Source organism: Bombus pyrosoma, linkage group LG7 (genome assembly GCF_014825855.1).
Source record: "Bombus pyrosoma isolate SC7728 linkage group LG7, ASM1482585v1, whole genome shotgun sequence".
NCBI lineage: Eukaryota > Metazoa > Arthropoda > Insecta > Hymenoptera > Apidae > Bombus > Bombus pyrosoma.
Genome location: NC_057776.1, coordinates 10,544,286 through 10,562,556, shown reverse-complemented (window position 1 = coordinate 10,562,556; position 18,271 = coordinate 10,544,286). Strand labels below are relative to the sequence as shown.

The 18,271-nt window shown below is 41.5% G+C and overlaps 1 protein-coding gene across 2 annotated transcripts in view; it reads left to right on the top strand.

The window, feature by feature from the left end:
- The window catches only part of LOC122569560 (3-phosphoinositide-dependent protein kinase 1), a 406,424-nt gene that overhangs the window by 265,922 nt on the left and 122,231 nt on the right, over nucleotides 1-18,271 (top strand). The window contains exons 1-2 of one of the 2 annotated variants that reach the window (XM_043730771.1): nucleotides 6,128-6,163; nucleotides 6,356-6,403. In XM_043730771.1, the coding sequence (XP_043586706.1) occupies nucleotides 6,143-6,163; nucleotides 6,356-6,403 (69 nt within the window). In that variant the 5' untranslated portion in view covers nucleotides 6,128-6,142. Of the gene's footprint in view, nucleotides 1-6,127; nucleotides 6,164-6,355; nucleotides 6,404-18,271 lie in introns of those variants that run through there. The other variant, XM_043730768.1, reaches the window with a different exon arrangement.

The window sequence follows — 18,271 nt, the reverse complement described above, 5'->3', positions numbered from 1 at the left end:
AGATCTCGCGCAGCAGATAATGAAAGCTAATAACGAGGAAATTTACGGCGCGATCGAACATCGTCGACGAGAATCGCCAGAAATTCTGCTCCTTGGACGCTTCCTCGAAAGTAATCGATGTCACATGAATTATTTACGACTCGAAACGTCGATTACCGCAATCGTGCTAAAAATAAGAGACATTTGATATCTCTATCTATGAATCTATCTCTACAAATTAGCTGTGATTCGAGAAATCGATATCTCTGGATTACCGAATTCCCCGTACTACGACGAATGTGAGAAACACGTACATCTATAGCTTTCTTTGTGACTTTATTTTCCACCTCTTTATCGGTGATCACCACGAATTTCTGTAGCCTTCGGTGCAACCCCGTAAAAAGATATTCGAAGGGTGTGCTGAACAACCGAAGCGAACATGCGAATTCAAGAAAATTTTACCAACGGACCGAACAGATAGCCAGCCGCTGTAAAAAGCAAGACTCCGTGCGAGGCGGTAGGACGGCCGATGGGCTTGAAATATTTTTCGGTCACGGCGGTCGACGCAACAGGTGCACACCCGTTTCTGGCCTCCATTAAAGTGTTTACACGGAGACAAGAACTTTGAACCGTCCGGTTTAATCTCTTAAGCGCTTCCCGGACACCGGCCGCGGCCAGAGGGGAGAAAGCGGATCCCAATGGAGGATGCCAATTATCGGGGAATATTTATGAATTACGTCATCGGCGGCTTTCCAACCATGTGATGTATCGTTTCGATGACTCTCTGTCAACGATCTCGTCAAGAACAACGTTCTATCCGGAAAAACTGATAGAAAAGAAACACGACGCGTCGCCTCTTAACGTTCCTCCAGTTCTCTGAACTTGAATCTGTCGATTCGTTTGTATTTTTCCTCATTCGCTTTTCCTTGTTTTCTATATTTCTTTTTTCTTTTTTTACATCTGCTCTAACGGTTTCTCTTCGTCTTTTTTTAACGTACTCGTACAGGGATGTTTGTTTTCGCGACCGGGCCACGAATCGAGCAAAAATCTCGGCTTTCTATTTTTGGCACACCATCCACGACCCCTTCTGTCGTGTTTTCACCTCGTCTGCTCGTTTACGGAATATTCCTGAATATCGAGTACGCTGTGACGCGTTCATTTCTGGATATTTTGACGCGCTTAAGTGTGTCTAAAATATTTGGGTATACTTTAAGCGGACCGATAGCTGGCTTGTCAAAAATGTTTAACGAGGCATTTGCGCCTGCCGACATTACCTTCTGTTTGAATAGCATGCTCGTCGGTATTTAAACTTATCTCCGTCTCGTTCGGCCAGTTAAATATTTTTCAATCTTCGCCCTGCGTATGACTGGCCGATAATCTGGCCAACTACGATAAAATTTTCTGTCTTATCGCCTGAAATATTTCCGTCCCTTTTTCGTTTACTGTCGAAAATAGGCAGTGTAATTTAAATGCCTCGCTCGTAAATCATCCCTAAAAGCTCTAACTGAATCATAAGTTTCAAATAATATCTTCTCTGTTAAGTATTTCCTCGGTTTCTCCTTTTGTTTCGTTAAAGACTTTTCCTCGCGCTAAATATCGACGTTTGTTTCATTCGCCAAGGTGAAAGCCACATTGTCGCTGCAACTCGTTTGAACTTAGTGTTCCAAAGTTCCAAACGCGTTTCATCTCGCGTTTCTCCGAAGTGTCTTTACCGACGTGCGTCATTGCTGCAAACAGAGGATGGAAAACAACATGTTTGGCCTTCATTGTTCTGACGTTTTACAAAGAACCAGTCGAAAATAAACTTTGTCCGCCTTGAAGTATTAATACTGGCAAAAACTGTCATTATCATACGGTATATTAATCGCTGTTGAAATAAATCCATGTACTTTTGAACTCTACCTATCCAAAAACATAATAAGACAATGATCAGGGGTACTCGATCAACCTCAAGTCCTTCGATCCTAAACGTTGCTCCACAATTTACTGCAAAACAGTAGGTAGACATTTTTATTTCGATTTAAGAATCGAGAATGCCAAACATATCCGCAGAATCTTCGGCCCCAGGATTTTGTTCTCTCGCCATGAAAAGTTGATCCAAGGCGGACTAGTGCGAACAGTTGGTTATCGATCACGCGACACGCGTCAGTCTAGACAGATTGACACGGTAACCTATCGGTTAGCCAATAATACTGAAACCTTAGCGGGTCGCGGCGACATGTTCCGCAGCCTGTAGTACACCTCAGCTATGCTAAGTTGCGTGAACAACCAATCTGTCAAGCCAATGCTGAATTTCCGGCAATAATGGGGAAGCCTTACTCGTAGTTCCTTCGCCATCAAAGGAGGGATACTGCTAGACACCGTAGCGATCCGTTCGTTGTGGCGAATAATTTGACGGATCGTTTTCGCGAAACGTCACGCGAGGGTAGTTTTCGTCGAAATAGATTCGACGATTGCGGAAAATAATTTACGGCACACAAACTGGTCACTATGACGATGATGGATACGTAAGCCGAACGTGGTCTGTTGCGATTTTTCGTTGATTATTCGGGGTGGGAGTCTAACGAGGAATAGGGGTTGGCTGCGTAATTGCATTTACTCGAAGATTAGACGCGCGTTTTCATAAAGCGTAGCGATTTTAAATGAATGAGCATCGTTCTTCTATCGTTGTTTCGCGACTTTGTTGTCTTTGTATAACGATAACGTATAATCAAATACTTTTTGCGACAGCTTTCAGTTGAAGTGCGACTCGTGACAACAAAGTTGGCCCTCCGAGGAACGTTGGTACATCGAATCTTGGAAATGAAATTGCGTGAGTTGATTAATTTCGATCTCGTACTTGGTGTACTAACAATTCGTCACTTTCGTCAGAACCTTTCACAAACCTCTCTGTCGAAATTCTTTATATTTATCTGCATAGGTTCTTTCAAAATTGACTAACACTCAAACTAACAAATCATCCGTTGAAACGACAAATTATTGAACCGCGGAACTTCCATTAGCAGATCGGAAATTAAATTTTGTCAAATTTGTTTCTGGTAATTTCTAAATGTCTGGGTAAAAATAGTCCATCGCTTTTTGCCCCCCCTTTAGCTATAAAAACGTGTCTGTTCAGTTAGAAGCTGATCCTGACCAACACGCAGAAAGCTGCTGGCCGTTCTGGTGTTCGCTGGAAATCACGGCGGTCGTTGTCTCGTAGATCCACGCTCTCTTTGCTCTTTGCTCGTGGTCCGATGCTGAAATTCGAGTGCCTCCGGCTGCCGCGGTTCATTCATCATCCCGCGCAACGGAATCCACATAAGTGGAACACCTTTCATCCATCACGTCTCCACCGGCGCGCCGGCCTCCGAGCACGGCCAGACGGCTTCATCCGATTATCCGGATCCGCGGGCCTCGATCTTTATTTCGACCGTGTCCGCTTTCTCTACCGCGCGCGCACGTGCGTTGTTAGCCCCCTCCAGAGGTGTTTACGTGTATTCGCTAAGGTTCTCTAGAATCTACCGCATAGATCATCCGGTTCTTCGTAGAATGGTTTCATTAGCAGCCAAGATTAGTAGAGAAATCATCGAACCCTGGTTCGTCGTTAAGCTCGTGTTTAATTTTTTCTAGTATTTGGTATGTATCAAGGTTGATTTATTATCGCGACGCTTCTAGAATGTTTTGTGTTTGTTGCGAATTTTAATGAACCGTATGGTAATTAAGGTATCCATCTTTCTTTCTTCCGTTGCTTTGGATAGCGAGTAGTTTTAACGAGGTCGATTCTTTTGCGCGTTTTCTGCATTTTTATCGTGGCCTGATATTTTCTGGTGCAACGTCGTTACCGAAGTTCTGTTCTACCGCTGGCCAATACCGCGGCTCCAAGTGCTGTTGATGAGTTGCAAAATTGTTTTATCCGTAGAACCGAAGTCGACTTCAATAACGTGTAGCAGCTCTCCGCTTTCGTTTCTAGTAGAATTTGTTTTCGATAAGATTGATTTATCGTCCGCGATTCTTGCCATTGTTTCAGCTTTCGCTCGGGAAGATTGATAGTTTTCGAAGAAATGGCTGCAACTTCTTCTTCCATCGATGTACACTAGACGTTTTTCGTTGTAACATTAAAGTAACAATGCTTCTGCAGAATCATTAAAAATGCAAAGGAATGAACGAGTCTTCCACGAGTCGTTTGTCATCCGGCAAATTGCAACCGTCGAAAAATTCGCCGACGTGGCGCCCGCGTTTGCAACTCGTAAAATAAACACCTATTTTCTCCGCTCGAGGACGAATAAATCTATCGACGGAGCCGATCATCGGATAAAGCCGGCAGCGATAATTAATTTTCTTGCAATCGGATCCTCGACACGTTTGCAACCCGTTTCTCTACCGTAGAATTATTTGCATAAGTGAAACCAGTTGCGAAAGATAACGCGCAAGGGTACATCTAGGAATCAGTGTCCGTGTCGCATTCGAGGAACACGCCAGGCGTCGTTTCAAACTTTTTCACGACAGTGGCTGACGAATAGAGTCTCGTAAACGTAGTCTCGTAAATAGGGATGAGCGATTCATCTATCGTTCTTCAGATTCGACAAAATTTGAAACAGTAACGCGTAGAATCAAACGTACGATAAACACTTATTATTCGCGTTATAGTACCACGCCAGAATAATTTACTTATAATTCTCAATGAGAATTGATTGTAAAATTCTTCCAAATAAAAAAGAAAAAAAGAAAAAAGAAAAAAGTAACGCGTGATCTGAGACAAAGAATTAACGAGATGCTTCAAATTTTTCTTTTTTGAATACGAAAGGTTCTCGAGTTTTCGCCTACGGAATAAGTAAATTCGTCTCTGTCGTTTAATGTACAGTGATAACACTGTAATTAGATTTCTAAGAATTACGTCATCAGCTCGTAGCCTTAAAAGTTATATGTTTGGAATGTAAAGAGGGTCAAGCAGTGAAAACACAGACGTGGAGAGTAAGCAAACGAGGAAGTTTCGGATATACACCGAACCGAGGTCGGGAAGGTGTCTAAAATCAGAGGAAAACACGCACAGTTGTGTTTTCTTTCCGCGAATTCGTGTTCTCCGAAAGCGGAGCGATCTTTTACAACGAGGTCAAGACTTTGGAGTGGCGCGTTCATCGAGAGCCACTCAATTTACGCAATCTCGCGTCCGACAAACGAGCGGCCAATTTTTTCCCGGAAACCATTCGCGCGGTGATTTACGAAAGCCACACGGCGGGCGGTTAAACGCGCGCGGCCACATCGTTTGCCGATGCAAATCAATTTTTAGACACGGCCACATTTACCGCGTCGCAAAAGCGGCAGTTGTTCCTTGAAAAAAATCTTGTTTTTTCCGTGGAATTGTAGCTACGGATAAAATGAAATCTCTTGAAGTCTTTTGAAAATTGTATCCAGAAAAACAGAAGAAATAAATACCGATCTCTAACAGAAAAACGTTTTGTAAATCGCTCCAACGTCTTATTTTCTTCCTCGACGCTTGCACCATTGAGTCATTGACACGTTATTCAAGAAGTTTCAGATCATTTGAACGAAGCTGGGAACGATTTCGAGCCGATTTGTCCAAGCCGTTCCTGTTCGAGATCCGCGAACCGGTCCGCGAAATCGGTTCCCGAAATCCTAGCGTTCCGCGAACCACCGTAAATCCGTTTATTGCGCGTTGCCTCGCCTTATTATCTGCCCACACAGCCGCACCGAAAATACATTCCAGGCCATTCCTTACCACTTTGAATCGCGTTCAGTTGCGTCGAATTGCGCCGCGCTTGCGTCCGCCGCGATCCTTATTTGCACGCACTCACGGATCCTCCGCGGGTGTCTAGTTGCGACTCGATGGAACACGACTAAACGCTTTGCTGAAAGAATAGGTATTTACAGTGTGGACTACTATGGTCAGGGCAAATGCAAATTTTGATCACTTTTTATTGTCTTGAAACGGTAGCGCGTCACAAATCCCACCAATTCAATTTCTATGATAACTTTATTTAATAAGACTTCTACTACGTTTACGCATGATAAGATAGGAATCTTTGGAAGTGATGGACTTAGGTTAAGTCCCTTGATTTTAGCCTACTGTATTTGTTAAGTTATTTGGTATTGAAGATCCTAGTTAAAATATACCAGTTCTACCATTCACACTTAAATTTATCGCTATAGTCTTCTCGAAGCTATAATGAATTCTCTTAAACGAAAGGTAAGTTTCACCATCTCTCGCTTAAACCACAGTCATAAACCACAGCGTAAGTTCATCGACTAACCCAAAATAAACAGAATTCGTTCACGCTTCTCAATCACGATCTCTGTTCGATTTTCTTTCAATTTCCTTCCCTTTCTTTCCTAACACAGTAATATCTAATTTACCACGTTCTTCTGTTCTTCCTTTCAGGATTCCGACGCGGACAGCGATTCTAGCGTTGCATGTAATTCCGTGATCGTAAGTAGAGCCCAGGCTACTTTATTTCCGCGTTGTACCTTCCGAGGTAAATATCGAACGTTTCCCCGAGGATCGGTTCGGGAAAACGTGCTAGACAAAAGAGCGAACGCGAGAAAACTAGTCACGTTTACTCGAACAGACTGTATAGGGTTTACTTATTTACCTTTATCGTACAATCGTGTACGTTGATATTGAAAAACGTGGCTTCTCAAAAGCCTCAAAATGAACGCACGTGTCGCCAAGAGGACAAATTCCGAGGTATCGCCTTTATCCTTTACCTCGTCCTCCAAGATTTCAGTGAGCATCGTGATTTTTGCAAATTCTACAAACTCTACGAGCTTATTGCACGAATAACGCGACGGCGATAAAGTATCTTTTTATACGAACATAAAATAAAAAATTAATGGCACCTTATAGACAAATAATTCGAGAATTTTTATCGCATAAATTATTTTTTAATGTATTTATCACGCATCGGTGATTTTGTTCTCTACTTTTTTCTTAACTATAGCGAGCACGTGACAAAGAGCAGACCTCTCGTTAACCTACATATTTGAAGTTCAACTGTTACAGTTAGAAACATAAAAGTCTGAAGATCGTTTGTTTTTTCTCGTTTAGTGACTAAAGTTTAGTCTGATGGAAGACTAGCGTTGTAATCGTAATTCTCCAACATCACATCAGCGGTAGTTATTTTAAAACGTTCCTGTTATTACCGAGTAAATATTATTCCACTGTTTTCTCTAATTATAGCGAACGAATAATTGAACTCGATAAGCCGTGTTCGCGAAACTCTAATGTTTATCACGGCTTATTTTGTAAACAAATTTAATCTGGACACGAGTCAACGAGAGTCGAAAGTTAAATTTCCGTTTCCTGTTAAACAACACCGTGACACCGATAAAATCGTGTATCGACTGATTCATGAATGATAAATCCAACATCAAACAGAAACAACAGGATGGAGGGGAGGGGAGTTCTTCGAACAAGAGGAATACATCATCTACAGAGAATTCCAAATTAAAACTTTATAACGTTGATACGAAATTGAACAACAACAATTTGTCAAAGAAATACCACCAGTTCCTAATAAATTACCACGAGTTATCGCGCTTCTTAAAAATAGGTGCCACCCATGAGTTAACTTTTTACATTCATGATCTCGTTTTAAGCATTTTATCAATTCGTTCGACATCAAAACAAGCTTTCTAGAAACCTCGCCCAATTTCTTTCAAAATAAAGACAAACAGTCGTTTTAATTAGCTATTTTTAAAGGACCCTTGAATCTTTCCAATTACGTCAGATTAAAGTCCTCGCATCTAATTATAAAATGACATTAAAATGGGAAAGTCAACGAACACGTACGATACTTAACGAGCTTTTCAATCGGCAGAATTGCCTCACAGAATTACCAAAATTCACATTATATAATATCATTATGTAATATCAGTGTGTTATTCAGAGTTATTCAAGAGAAAGGGAGATAAATTGAATTGGATGCAACTGCGACAAAAATGTTGCGCGAAACTCGGCTGGTGTAGCGTCGACAAATGGCGGCCACCGGCTGAAGAAAGCTCCTCCGCCTCTCGATATACCGGTATCTAGCTACGTTTCGCATAAAGACGGTCTTCTCCCCGTTGCCCGTCTTCCATAACCCCGTTGTTGCCTCATCCGACAAAAGGCATTGTTCTTGCGAGGCGGCGCAACCGAATAATTGCCTTATCGACGCGGCGCAACTTTCCTGAATTGCGTACTTGTTGCACCGGGACCGGCTCCCTTTACGCTCCGTGCACAGCCCTCGCGCTCGCAACTTCTCTTTCAGCCACGTGGAACCACGTCGACGGGATACGAAGACGCGATACGTTTCTCGTATTTCAACCCCCTGCTCTCGCGCTCCTCCCCTCCTTGTCCCATTTCCACGCCAGAGACATATAATATAGCTACATAGATTTCGAAGCGTCGACTCAAGGGCGGGAAATTAAGTAGAAAATTGTTCCTTAACCTCTTAGGTACGATGCGAATGTCATCTTATATTACGACGCGCCACTATAGTGGCTCATTCTACTGACTCTTTTTCATTTGTCTTGCTTCGCACCTTTTTCGTCCTCGCAATGTTTTATAACAGTGTTAACAATATACAGACAGAATATATAGTCTTTGTTTTCGATACACCAGTGTCAGATATCAATTGTTGCTTTCCGTTAAAATAAATATACCATGTTAATAAATGCTATTTTTAACATGCCGATTCGTATCCTTATAATTTTTTAGAATCTTCAACCTGAAAATGTCGCTACAAAATAGAAAACGAAGAGCAATTTGCTACAATTCAGAAATAGGCTCGGATCACTATAATATAGAAAATATAAAATCAAAAAATTGAAAATTTTAGGCTTGAATATAATTTTTTATAGAATTGATTATGGATATTTGTTAATATCTCGCCAATTCCGTGTTAATTTAAAAAAACTACTGCTGAGATAATGTGGGTGCTAGCAGTTTTAAGGTGCAATTTCAATTTTAGACCTGTTTGCAGGCGTCACCGCATGCGGTCATTACCCCCACTCCGCAGCTGTACCTACGTCCTTCTTATTCCAGCATTTTTTAATTTTAATTAAAGCACTATCAATCGAAATTTTTTTCTGTAAACTCATTATGTTTCTTTCTATAACCTATTTTTCGCATCTTTATTTCTTTGAACAATGACGCTTAATTTCTCACGAGTCATTTCAAACGCATACATCGCATTTCTAATGACCTTCCATTACCTTACTTCATTTCCTACCTGCAACAACAAGTTCCATTAGACGTCTCCGTTAAATCCGATTAACACAGGTAATAAATTAATTTACCCAGATACCTTTCCGAACAAATATCGTTTCACGACAATGGCTTCATACCCGTTCAAATGATAAAAATTGACGTATTAATCAGCAAGCAATAAATTACGTGAATCTTCGTTGGAGACCTTCATGAATCTGTTTAAATTTTCTTGTCACAAATAATCAACTACTCGATAACAATCGAAAAAGATTTTTTCATTAATCGAAATCCGGATCTTAATAGCTTTATATTTCACAATTTAAATTTTACCGAATTTATACCGAATATCTAAATATAAAATAATATGGTATGAAAATAACATGAAATTACGATAAATAAATCTCATAATAAAATACAAACTATACATTATTCGGAGAAAGTGTTGCAGATAGAACTTGTCTTATTACGAGAGGCACATCTGGCGACGCACCTCCGAGACTTGAGTGTGGTCTTTGTTTTTCTAAATGGTACGATACATTTTTTAGACGCTATTCGATGCAGTTTTTAATTCTCTACAGAAGAGTATACAGGTACTTGATTCGAAAAATGAATAGTTTAAGAGATATCTTAAATTTAATATTGTAAGACTTGTCGTATGAATGGCAAGGGAAGATAAAAGAGCGTTTACAAGTTTTCTAAGCTTTTATTCATTTTTATTCGGTAACAATACTAATATATATACAAAAATACAAATATATACATAAAAGTCTCACAAGAGATACTGATTATTCAGGATCGAGGTATCCCAACTCCAACCAGTGTGCTGCCATGTCTTTCGGGGATTCTCCCGGCTTCCCGTCCAACACCAAGCTCGCGGTCATTGCTTCTCCTGGCGAAGAGTCGATGTTCTTCAAGAATCCTGTCCGTCTCAACATAGTAGATTGAGCCACACGATGTTTCATCGTTTGGTTCACTTGGTCACGTACACCTGACAGGCGGATCTTCCTAGCCCATGGTACTATCTTCGCCAACTTCTGTGGCAACAACCGAATCGAACTGACGCTTCGGTGGGTTTCTATCCCCAAGTCGATTAAAAGAATGGTGTAGCCCGTCGCGGTTTGTTGCAAGATAACACCTCTGTCCCAAAAGTTAGCACCGTCAAAATCTGCTAGCACGGAGACCAGCATTCCTGGTTCCAAACTTTTCTCCTCCGGCAAGTACAACGTGGGATGCGCGTTCATCACCAAAGTGAGTATTTCGCTTATTCTGGGCTTGCTTTCTATGCGGACCCAAATGGTAGTAAGCGTCTCGACTCGCACCACCCTCACACGAATCCCTTCACGGAACCTCTTGTGCGTACGTTGCAGGATCTCCATGTTCCACAAGTCTCGTTAAAAGTTCCGAATGTCACTGTTTAGCTATACTGATCTGCCTAGTCACTTCTCAGGTTAAGACAACACTTTGTACCTGCCCCGAACTCGGACCGTCCTTATATAAGGGGTGTATGCCGTTTTGCAAATAATAGTAGGGCTGCAGTGGTGCACTCTACCATTTATTTGCTCACCGTTTGAACTAAACGATCTTTTTCATTACAGTGTTAACAATATACAGACACAATATATAGTCTTTGTTTTTGATACGCCAGTGTCAGATATCAATTGATACTTTTCGTTAAAATAAATATACCATTATTAGATGTTGTATTTAACATGCCGATCCTTATTCTTCTAATCTTTTAGAATGTTCAGGCTGAAAATATCGCTTCAAATGGCCACAGAGAAGAAATGCCAAGTGAAAATGCCTAAAAAACATTCAAAATTTCTGCAGTCGTACCAAGGACCCACGAGTAAAACGAGACGGCGATGTAAACAATGTTATAAACGCATTTCTAGAATAAAAGGTAGAGAGTATGCCGCGAATAATGCCAAGAAAATAACAATATATTGTGATCGTTGTAAGGCACCAGCCGGCACTCTGTCTAACATGTTTTAAAAAATTGCATAAAAAAAAGGAAATAATTATGTTAAGCGCATAATATTGAATTGTTATGTTTTTACTATTGAATGTCTGTTTACAATGTTGAGATAAAATGGCATAAACCTATTTTGTACTACCTATTTTGTGAAATACAAGTGTCACCCAACGTGATACACGGAACAGACTCGTGTGAGCCACCGGTGATCCACGCCGCCTCGCGGAACGGACTCGTGTGAGCCATCAGTGATGCACGCCGACGTCAACGTGTTAAGCGGGCTCGACTGGTTTAAAATCATTATGCTGGGATATAAATCAACCGTTTGATTTCTTTCGCTACCCACGAAGATTGGTGAACTATCCGATCGATGGTTTCGATATAATGGATGTAACAGCTTCCAAATTGGAACTACGTTGCCTGAATTCCCGAACTTTATAATATCTTCCTTGTGTACACGGTTTAGCTGAATTTGGTTCGACTTTTCCCCTGTTCGTTCTACAGATGATTGAAATTAGCTTTACCTTTGGCTAAACGATGATCGTGATAAAATTTATGGCCGTATGGAGGACGTGTAGCGAACCCGAGAGAATTTCTCATCGAAAACTTTCCGATCAATTTCCACCGTGCATTAATCTTTCTGCTGGTTTTTAAAAATTTTTTAAAAATTCGTGTATTTCACGGCGAACAGTTCTTTCACGACAATGACACAATGCTAAGAACAAGTATTATCGGCTGAAATTTTAATGGATAACAAGGACGAGTGTAGGAGAGAAACAGATTGGGGGTGGTACGCGGAACAACGACAGCCACGGAGAAAGGGAAAAAACAGGATGGAAAGAGCAGACTAACGACTATGAACGTAACTTATCTGCAACATGCAGGCGGTATGTATGCGTTCGCTCGTGTAAATTGTTTGGTTTATCTGTTCCTCGGTTGCTTCTTCTTCTTTTTGACGCCTACGGCCTGGAAGACCGGTTGAATGAAGAGCAGAAGGGCTACGTGCAAACAAAAATACGTGACATAAGTGCGACGCAATAGAACCCGTAATAATCTCGCCAACTATTCTCCTGAAACTTTACGCAAGTGGCTAGAATCTCTGACTTGTTGCTCCTCTTCTCCTGTCCAAAATATTTCGAAGATGGACTTTTTAAATAATGATAGATACATCACATTTTCTGTTACAGTGGTTCTGCAAACTTTATTATCTTATTTGTTGGTAGATGTTTGAGCGTGATTCTGTACGAAAAATTGTTAATCGTTGAAATTTACTGGCAATGAACAGAGAACAGTCAAATACTGATTCTCACTCGATAGAAACAGAATAAGAAACGAGTATCGCGTAATATTGTTTGTTCAAACAATCCTGTTCCCATTGCTAGATCGCAACAAGTTCAAGCTCCTAATACGACATAAGAAGAGGCACGCATGGAATTTCTCGTAGATAATAACCGAATGCGCGAGCCAGCCGGCTAATTAACCGAAATCGGCTCTAGTCGAGGCAGCGTGGAAAGAAAAGTGGATCGAGCCTCGTGCAGAAAGTTCCGTTAGCGGCGTTACATAAAGATTTCTACCTAGTACTGCTATAAATAGGCCTTATATGCGCGAAGATGGATGCACAAGGAAAGGGACGACCTTGTCGCGTCCATCTTCGTAGATTTCTAAGAAAAACGTATCGTTCCACCAACCGAAGAACCCCAACACGGCGGAAAAAAAAAGAAAAAAGGAATAAAAATACGACGTAGACGGCGCGAATAGCTCTAGGATACCGGGAAACGGTTGTGCAATTCCGTATAAACGCGGAAGATGTCCGATTCTGCTAAGAATAATAGATCTCCACCTTTTTCCCCCCGATACGTACGATTCAAATAAAAATCGTGGTTAAAGTAACAGATTAAATATTAGAACGGAAAAAAGAACAATAGAAAAATCTAATGAAAATCCCACACACCGTAAAAGAATCAAAGTATCAGCCTGAATGAATTTGAACGTTGATTTTCGTTCGACAAGGTAAATTGTACCATTGAGAATCACCAGGTTTCCTAGTTCATGAATGATACAATAATTTTTTCTAGCGCGACTTCGTGATTGTTTCGGTATATCCTTGACGGCGTTTGTTAAATAACGAAGCGAGGATCTGCAGGAAAGGCTAAGTTTGAATAATTAAATGGTTTGTCGTGCGCGCTGTCAATATTGTATCTTTCATTATTCATCGTAGCTCGTGCAAGTATGTCAACCATTTCCGTGATTGAAGCTTACAAGAGGAAACCGGGAATATATTCTCCAGTCATTGGATTATGCTAATGTGCTATCCCCGTCGTATACGATCAATTTGGACTTTTACCGGACAGACAGTCTGTCGCGTCGGTTTCCAGCCAAACGACTCTCGATCGAATTTTATCGAACGAATCGTACACGAGTCGAGAGCGCGTGGAAAAGAAACGACGAGTTGTAGCTTCTTGCGCACTCGTTATTCTGCTCTTTCGAACATTCGTACTCATAACGAACAATGTCATTGAGTCACGGTCGTGGGACAGAGGAGCAACAGGAAGCGCTCTTCCCGTTTTTGTGTTGCTAAGGTCTCTTCTCGTTCTCCGCATAATCTTGATCGGAAACGATGCGCAGACAATCGCAGAATCTCGGATGGTAATGCAAGCAACTCGAGTGACCGCGCTTTGTCACCTCGTAGAACGTAACAATCACGACTACGCATAATTCTAGACAAGCGAACTATCCAACAAAATAGAACTATCTTCTGGCGTTAAAGTCTTTAGAAAACAAAATGGAAGTAACTCGTTCTTTGTATTTAATTATTTTCTTAACGTATCGTCGCTAAGGATTTTTCAAAAGTAAAGAAACTGGCAACTCGTCTTTCCGTATTCTCGTTAAGTACACCCTCGAAATAGTTAAAAGCCGACGGAACGGTGTTTCCTTTCGCGAAATATGCCACGAGCAGCGGAGTAGGTTTTATCAACTGACATCGCAGGAAATTGAGAAACATAACGATTCTCTCGGAAATCGCGGTGACGTCCGGTATGGTCGAATTTTACGAGGCCTGTTAAGCTATGCAAGTGCATGACGCTTATCGTATCATCGTAGTCGAATGACGTAAACTTTTACGGTATCGCATCTTACCAACGAAGCAATTTCAGTCTCGTTACGTCCTCGTTAAAGGCTATAGCCGAATAAGCATGGTAAAAGTGCTGTCAAACCAATTTGATCTGGCCCTATATCATTCGACAGATGTCTCGAAGAAAACCCCGCTCAGTAAAGTATCAGGCCACTACCTCTACCTACAAGGGTAGTTGCATAGCAATTACAAACGCAATTTAACGCAGTTTGAGCTCCATTCCTTTTGTTCTACTTAATGAAAAATTATAAAGAAAATTGGGGATATTCTACCTCACTGGGTAGGACAAATGTCTGTGAACTTTTTCAGAATTTCCGTCTGCAAAAGATTTTCAAAAACGGATTTTATATTGAAATTGTCAAATAAAAATTTTATTATGATTTATAAGTCCGGTGACTCTTTACATAAACCAGAATCCATCCCTCGGTCAAGACGGCCACTAGCTGTGCGAATGCACTAATCCTAAGGAACTGTCATAAAACTAAGGATTTTTATTTTACCTTCAAGGCTCTTAAATGTTATAGAATATGCTCAAGTGCAGATGTTCCTTATGGTTATTGTTCAATCAGGTAAGAAGCGGGAAAGTCAGATATTTCCCATGTTCAACGGTCATTTACCCCGCAAGTGACCAGTGATAAAGGGACCAATCCCCAGCAATAGTTTTCCTCTACGACAGCATCGTCACTGAACTTCGCTAGTTTATCAGCCTTGGATCAGTCAATGTTTTTGGTTTTTCGTTCATTGAACAGTCATCAGTTGTAACTTACTATTTACACGTCTCTGAGAATACGTTTAAACGTTGGACGCGTGACTATTTATATCTACGAAGTTGTTGGACTAAAGTGTATAGCGGATAATCTGTTACTTCAGTATTATAATCAGTCAACCGCCTCTATTATCCTAATCGAAATAGGGGATCGACCAATTCGTGACATCGTATATCTAATCGTAACGAGAATTTGTCGACTCTTGTTGACGCGATCTACCACGAGCGCGTCTCTCCGCAAACGGTCGAGAATGATAGTTTTTGTGTCATATTTTCAGAGTTCTTAGTCGAGTTCTTCAACGTCCTTTCAACAAGGAAACGCTTTGATTTCGTTAAATTTTTCTCGCCTTTGTTTCTATCGCGATCAACGAACAATAAATTATCAATGATAAATTAAAGTAAACAAATTATAAATAACTTAATCTTCGGAAGGCGAAGTACGACTAACGAGTGGTTTTCAAGCTGAGAAAACTGCAAAGATGAAAACGATTATCTCGTTTTAGTCGTCATACTGTCGTTACCTTCTCTATCAAAACAGTCATCGTGATTTAATCGCGGTAAGATCAACGCGAAGACTTGTCAACGCGATCTCACATCAATTTGTTATGGCTGGCGTCGATTTCCCAGGAAAAAAAACCGAGAGAGAAACACAGAGTGTAGCGGCTAATCGCGACGATACAATCGATCGCTGACAACTTCAAGAAGAATCGGTCGTGTGTTTCTTCTTCCGTGGAAGGTTTCAGCGAAACAAAATTGATTACTTGGACGCTCGATGACTTTTCACGCGGTGGCAAAACGAGGAAGGAAAGGTAGAGGAGAAAAGAGGCGAATAGGGTGTCGAAGAAAATGAGATGAGATTAGACGTTGAAATCCCGCACCCCTTGAGCAAACTCGATAACATCGATTCCCTTAAGTGTAAAATTAAAATCACTCGGTGTGCCAATATTAGCTCGCCCCGATGGATCTTATCGGCGAAAAATTTATAATTTGGCGAAGGCTAAGAGGATGCGAACCGATCGGTGTAACTGCGATTCTGTTGTCCTTTGTTAGCTATTCTAAGTGTTTCTACTTCGTCCTTGGCTGGCTGCTCGAAACGGCACGGGGGCTGAAATTTCAATATCGACACGAAGGTTCTTACGTTAGTCGCGCTAAAAAAGTGAAATGGCATATTATTTACCGCGAGTACAGTAAGATAACACTTTTTTTTTGGACCAATAACAGGTAGATTATACGTATGTAGCTTCGACTCGAGGTGTTTACGATGTCCGGTTAAAGCGGTAAAGCTGTCACTTTGGTATAATAAATCTTTCGTAATATTATTCATACACTATATTTCACATTTACTCGGAAATAATTCGCATCCGATGATTTTTCTTCGTATGCCTTCATAAATTGTCGAGCTTACGATATCACAGAGGATATAAGATGGAAAGCGTGTCTCTTCAGTACGTATACAGAACTTTCTTCTCTCTTAAGCCGATCCACGTGAACGCACGGACACCAAAGGATAATGGAAGCGTCGAAGGGAAACGGGCTCGTGGCGTCGATAACCCGGGATAAAATAATTCCAGCTCCATCAGGAAGCTAATCTCAGGAGGGTTAATCAGCGACGAAGGCCAAGGAGCCTCGGCGAGTTGACTTTCGAGCCGGTAAACTTATTCCGCGGGCGTGCCAACTTCAAAAAGGAGAGTGGCGTCGGTGTAATTACCGGACTGGATGGACGAGAGGCCGGGATTCCCGGGGGACATCGTGACAAGAGGGCAGGCCTATCGACGAGAAGGACTCGATTCTCTCTCGTCCTTCGAATCCAGTCTAGCACCGGTCCTAACTAAATCCCCCTGGCCAGATGAAAGGGAAACTCCTCGTTTCGGCTCGCGCTGCTTGTTTTTCTTCAGGGAATAATTTATGGGACCGCGTTTAGCGAACAACCGAGCCGGTAGCAGGGCGAAAAACTTTCGAACGTAAATCGACGGAGAAAATCGTGCCACTTCTCCTGCTGATAACGAGACGTCTAGGTTAGCGTGGCCGGAGAGAACAGATAAAGGAAGAAGAATGTTTTTTTGTGATTTCCCGCGGGCGATTCCTCTTGGTCAGCCGACTGTTTGTTGCTCCACTGTTTGGTATCTCGAAATTTGTGTTCCTCCCAATTAGCCAATAGGAAATTGGAAGAGCTATGCAAACGTTCGGTGAGGAGTAGCGTGGGCTATTTTAAAAGCTAGAAACGTCAATGATCGACTCTTGACTATCAACTGTGTGCGTTCTTCGCGTCATCGTGTCATTAGTTTCATCGAGCACGATGGAAGAAAAAAAAAGGAGCGAATAAAAACAAGGCGCCTGTTGAACGTTCCGGCAGGATGACCAGTCAGAAATACGCAGACGATACTGCTGTCTGTTTCATTGCGAATGTTATACGTTCACCGAAACGATTACATCAGCGCGGAAATTATTGTTTCCGATTCGAAACGTACTACGCAGCATCGTGTATACGAATCGCGTAACAGAATTCTTGCGTTCCACAAGAAATTCTGTTTCGTAAGAGAATTTCCGCTTCAGAGGCTGTCCTTGCAAGCTATTTCGACGAGCGATCCGATCGATGCTCATTACCGATCGTTTCATCGGCTTGTTGTTCGAATTCTCTCGGTTCTCGATTTCCGGATGTCCGTTTACGGAAACGGAAGCCGCGAATTACAGTTCCTCGTTCTTCCAGATTTTCACGCGGACTTTCGTTTCTCTCTCGAGCGCGTTGTCCGATTTTCTTCGTCGTCGTAACGTAATAATCGGCCCATTTCGAAAAAATCATACCCGTTCATTCGATCAGATAGGATAGCACGATCTATGCAAAGTAACGAGCAAATTAGATAATGTTTCCTGAACGATAAAATAATAGCGTAGAGCACGTAATGCCGCGGTACAGCAAGGATTCATTTACGTGCGCCTTCCACGACGCCGCTAATGGATACGTGTGCATTAGCGTCGCTGTTAATATTAACCCTGCGGCACGATGGGAATTTAAGCAGCGGTGACGTTTCATTTACAAACAGAAGGATATAACGAAACCGCGCTGCTTACTCGATAATTGTACCTATACGAACCGACCGAGCAACCCGTCGTTAACAAACTACCGAAATACTTATAGAAACTTCTATACTTCGAACAAAGTAAAATCGAATCTACCCAAAAAATAAACAAGCAAACTCGTAAGAAACGCAGAAAGAGGAATATTTGCTGCAGTTGTTTTGC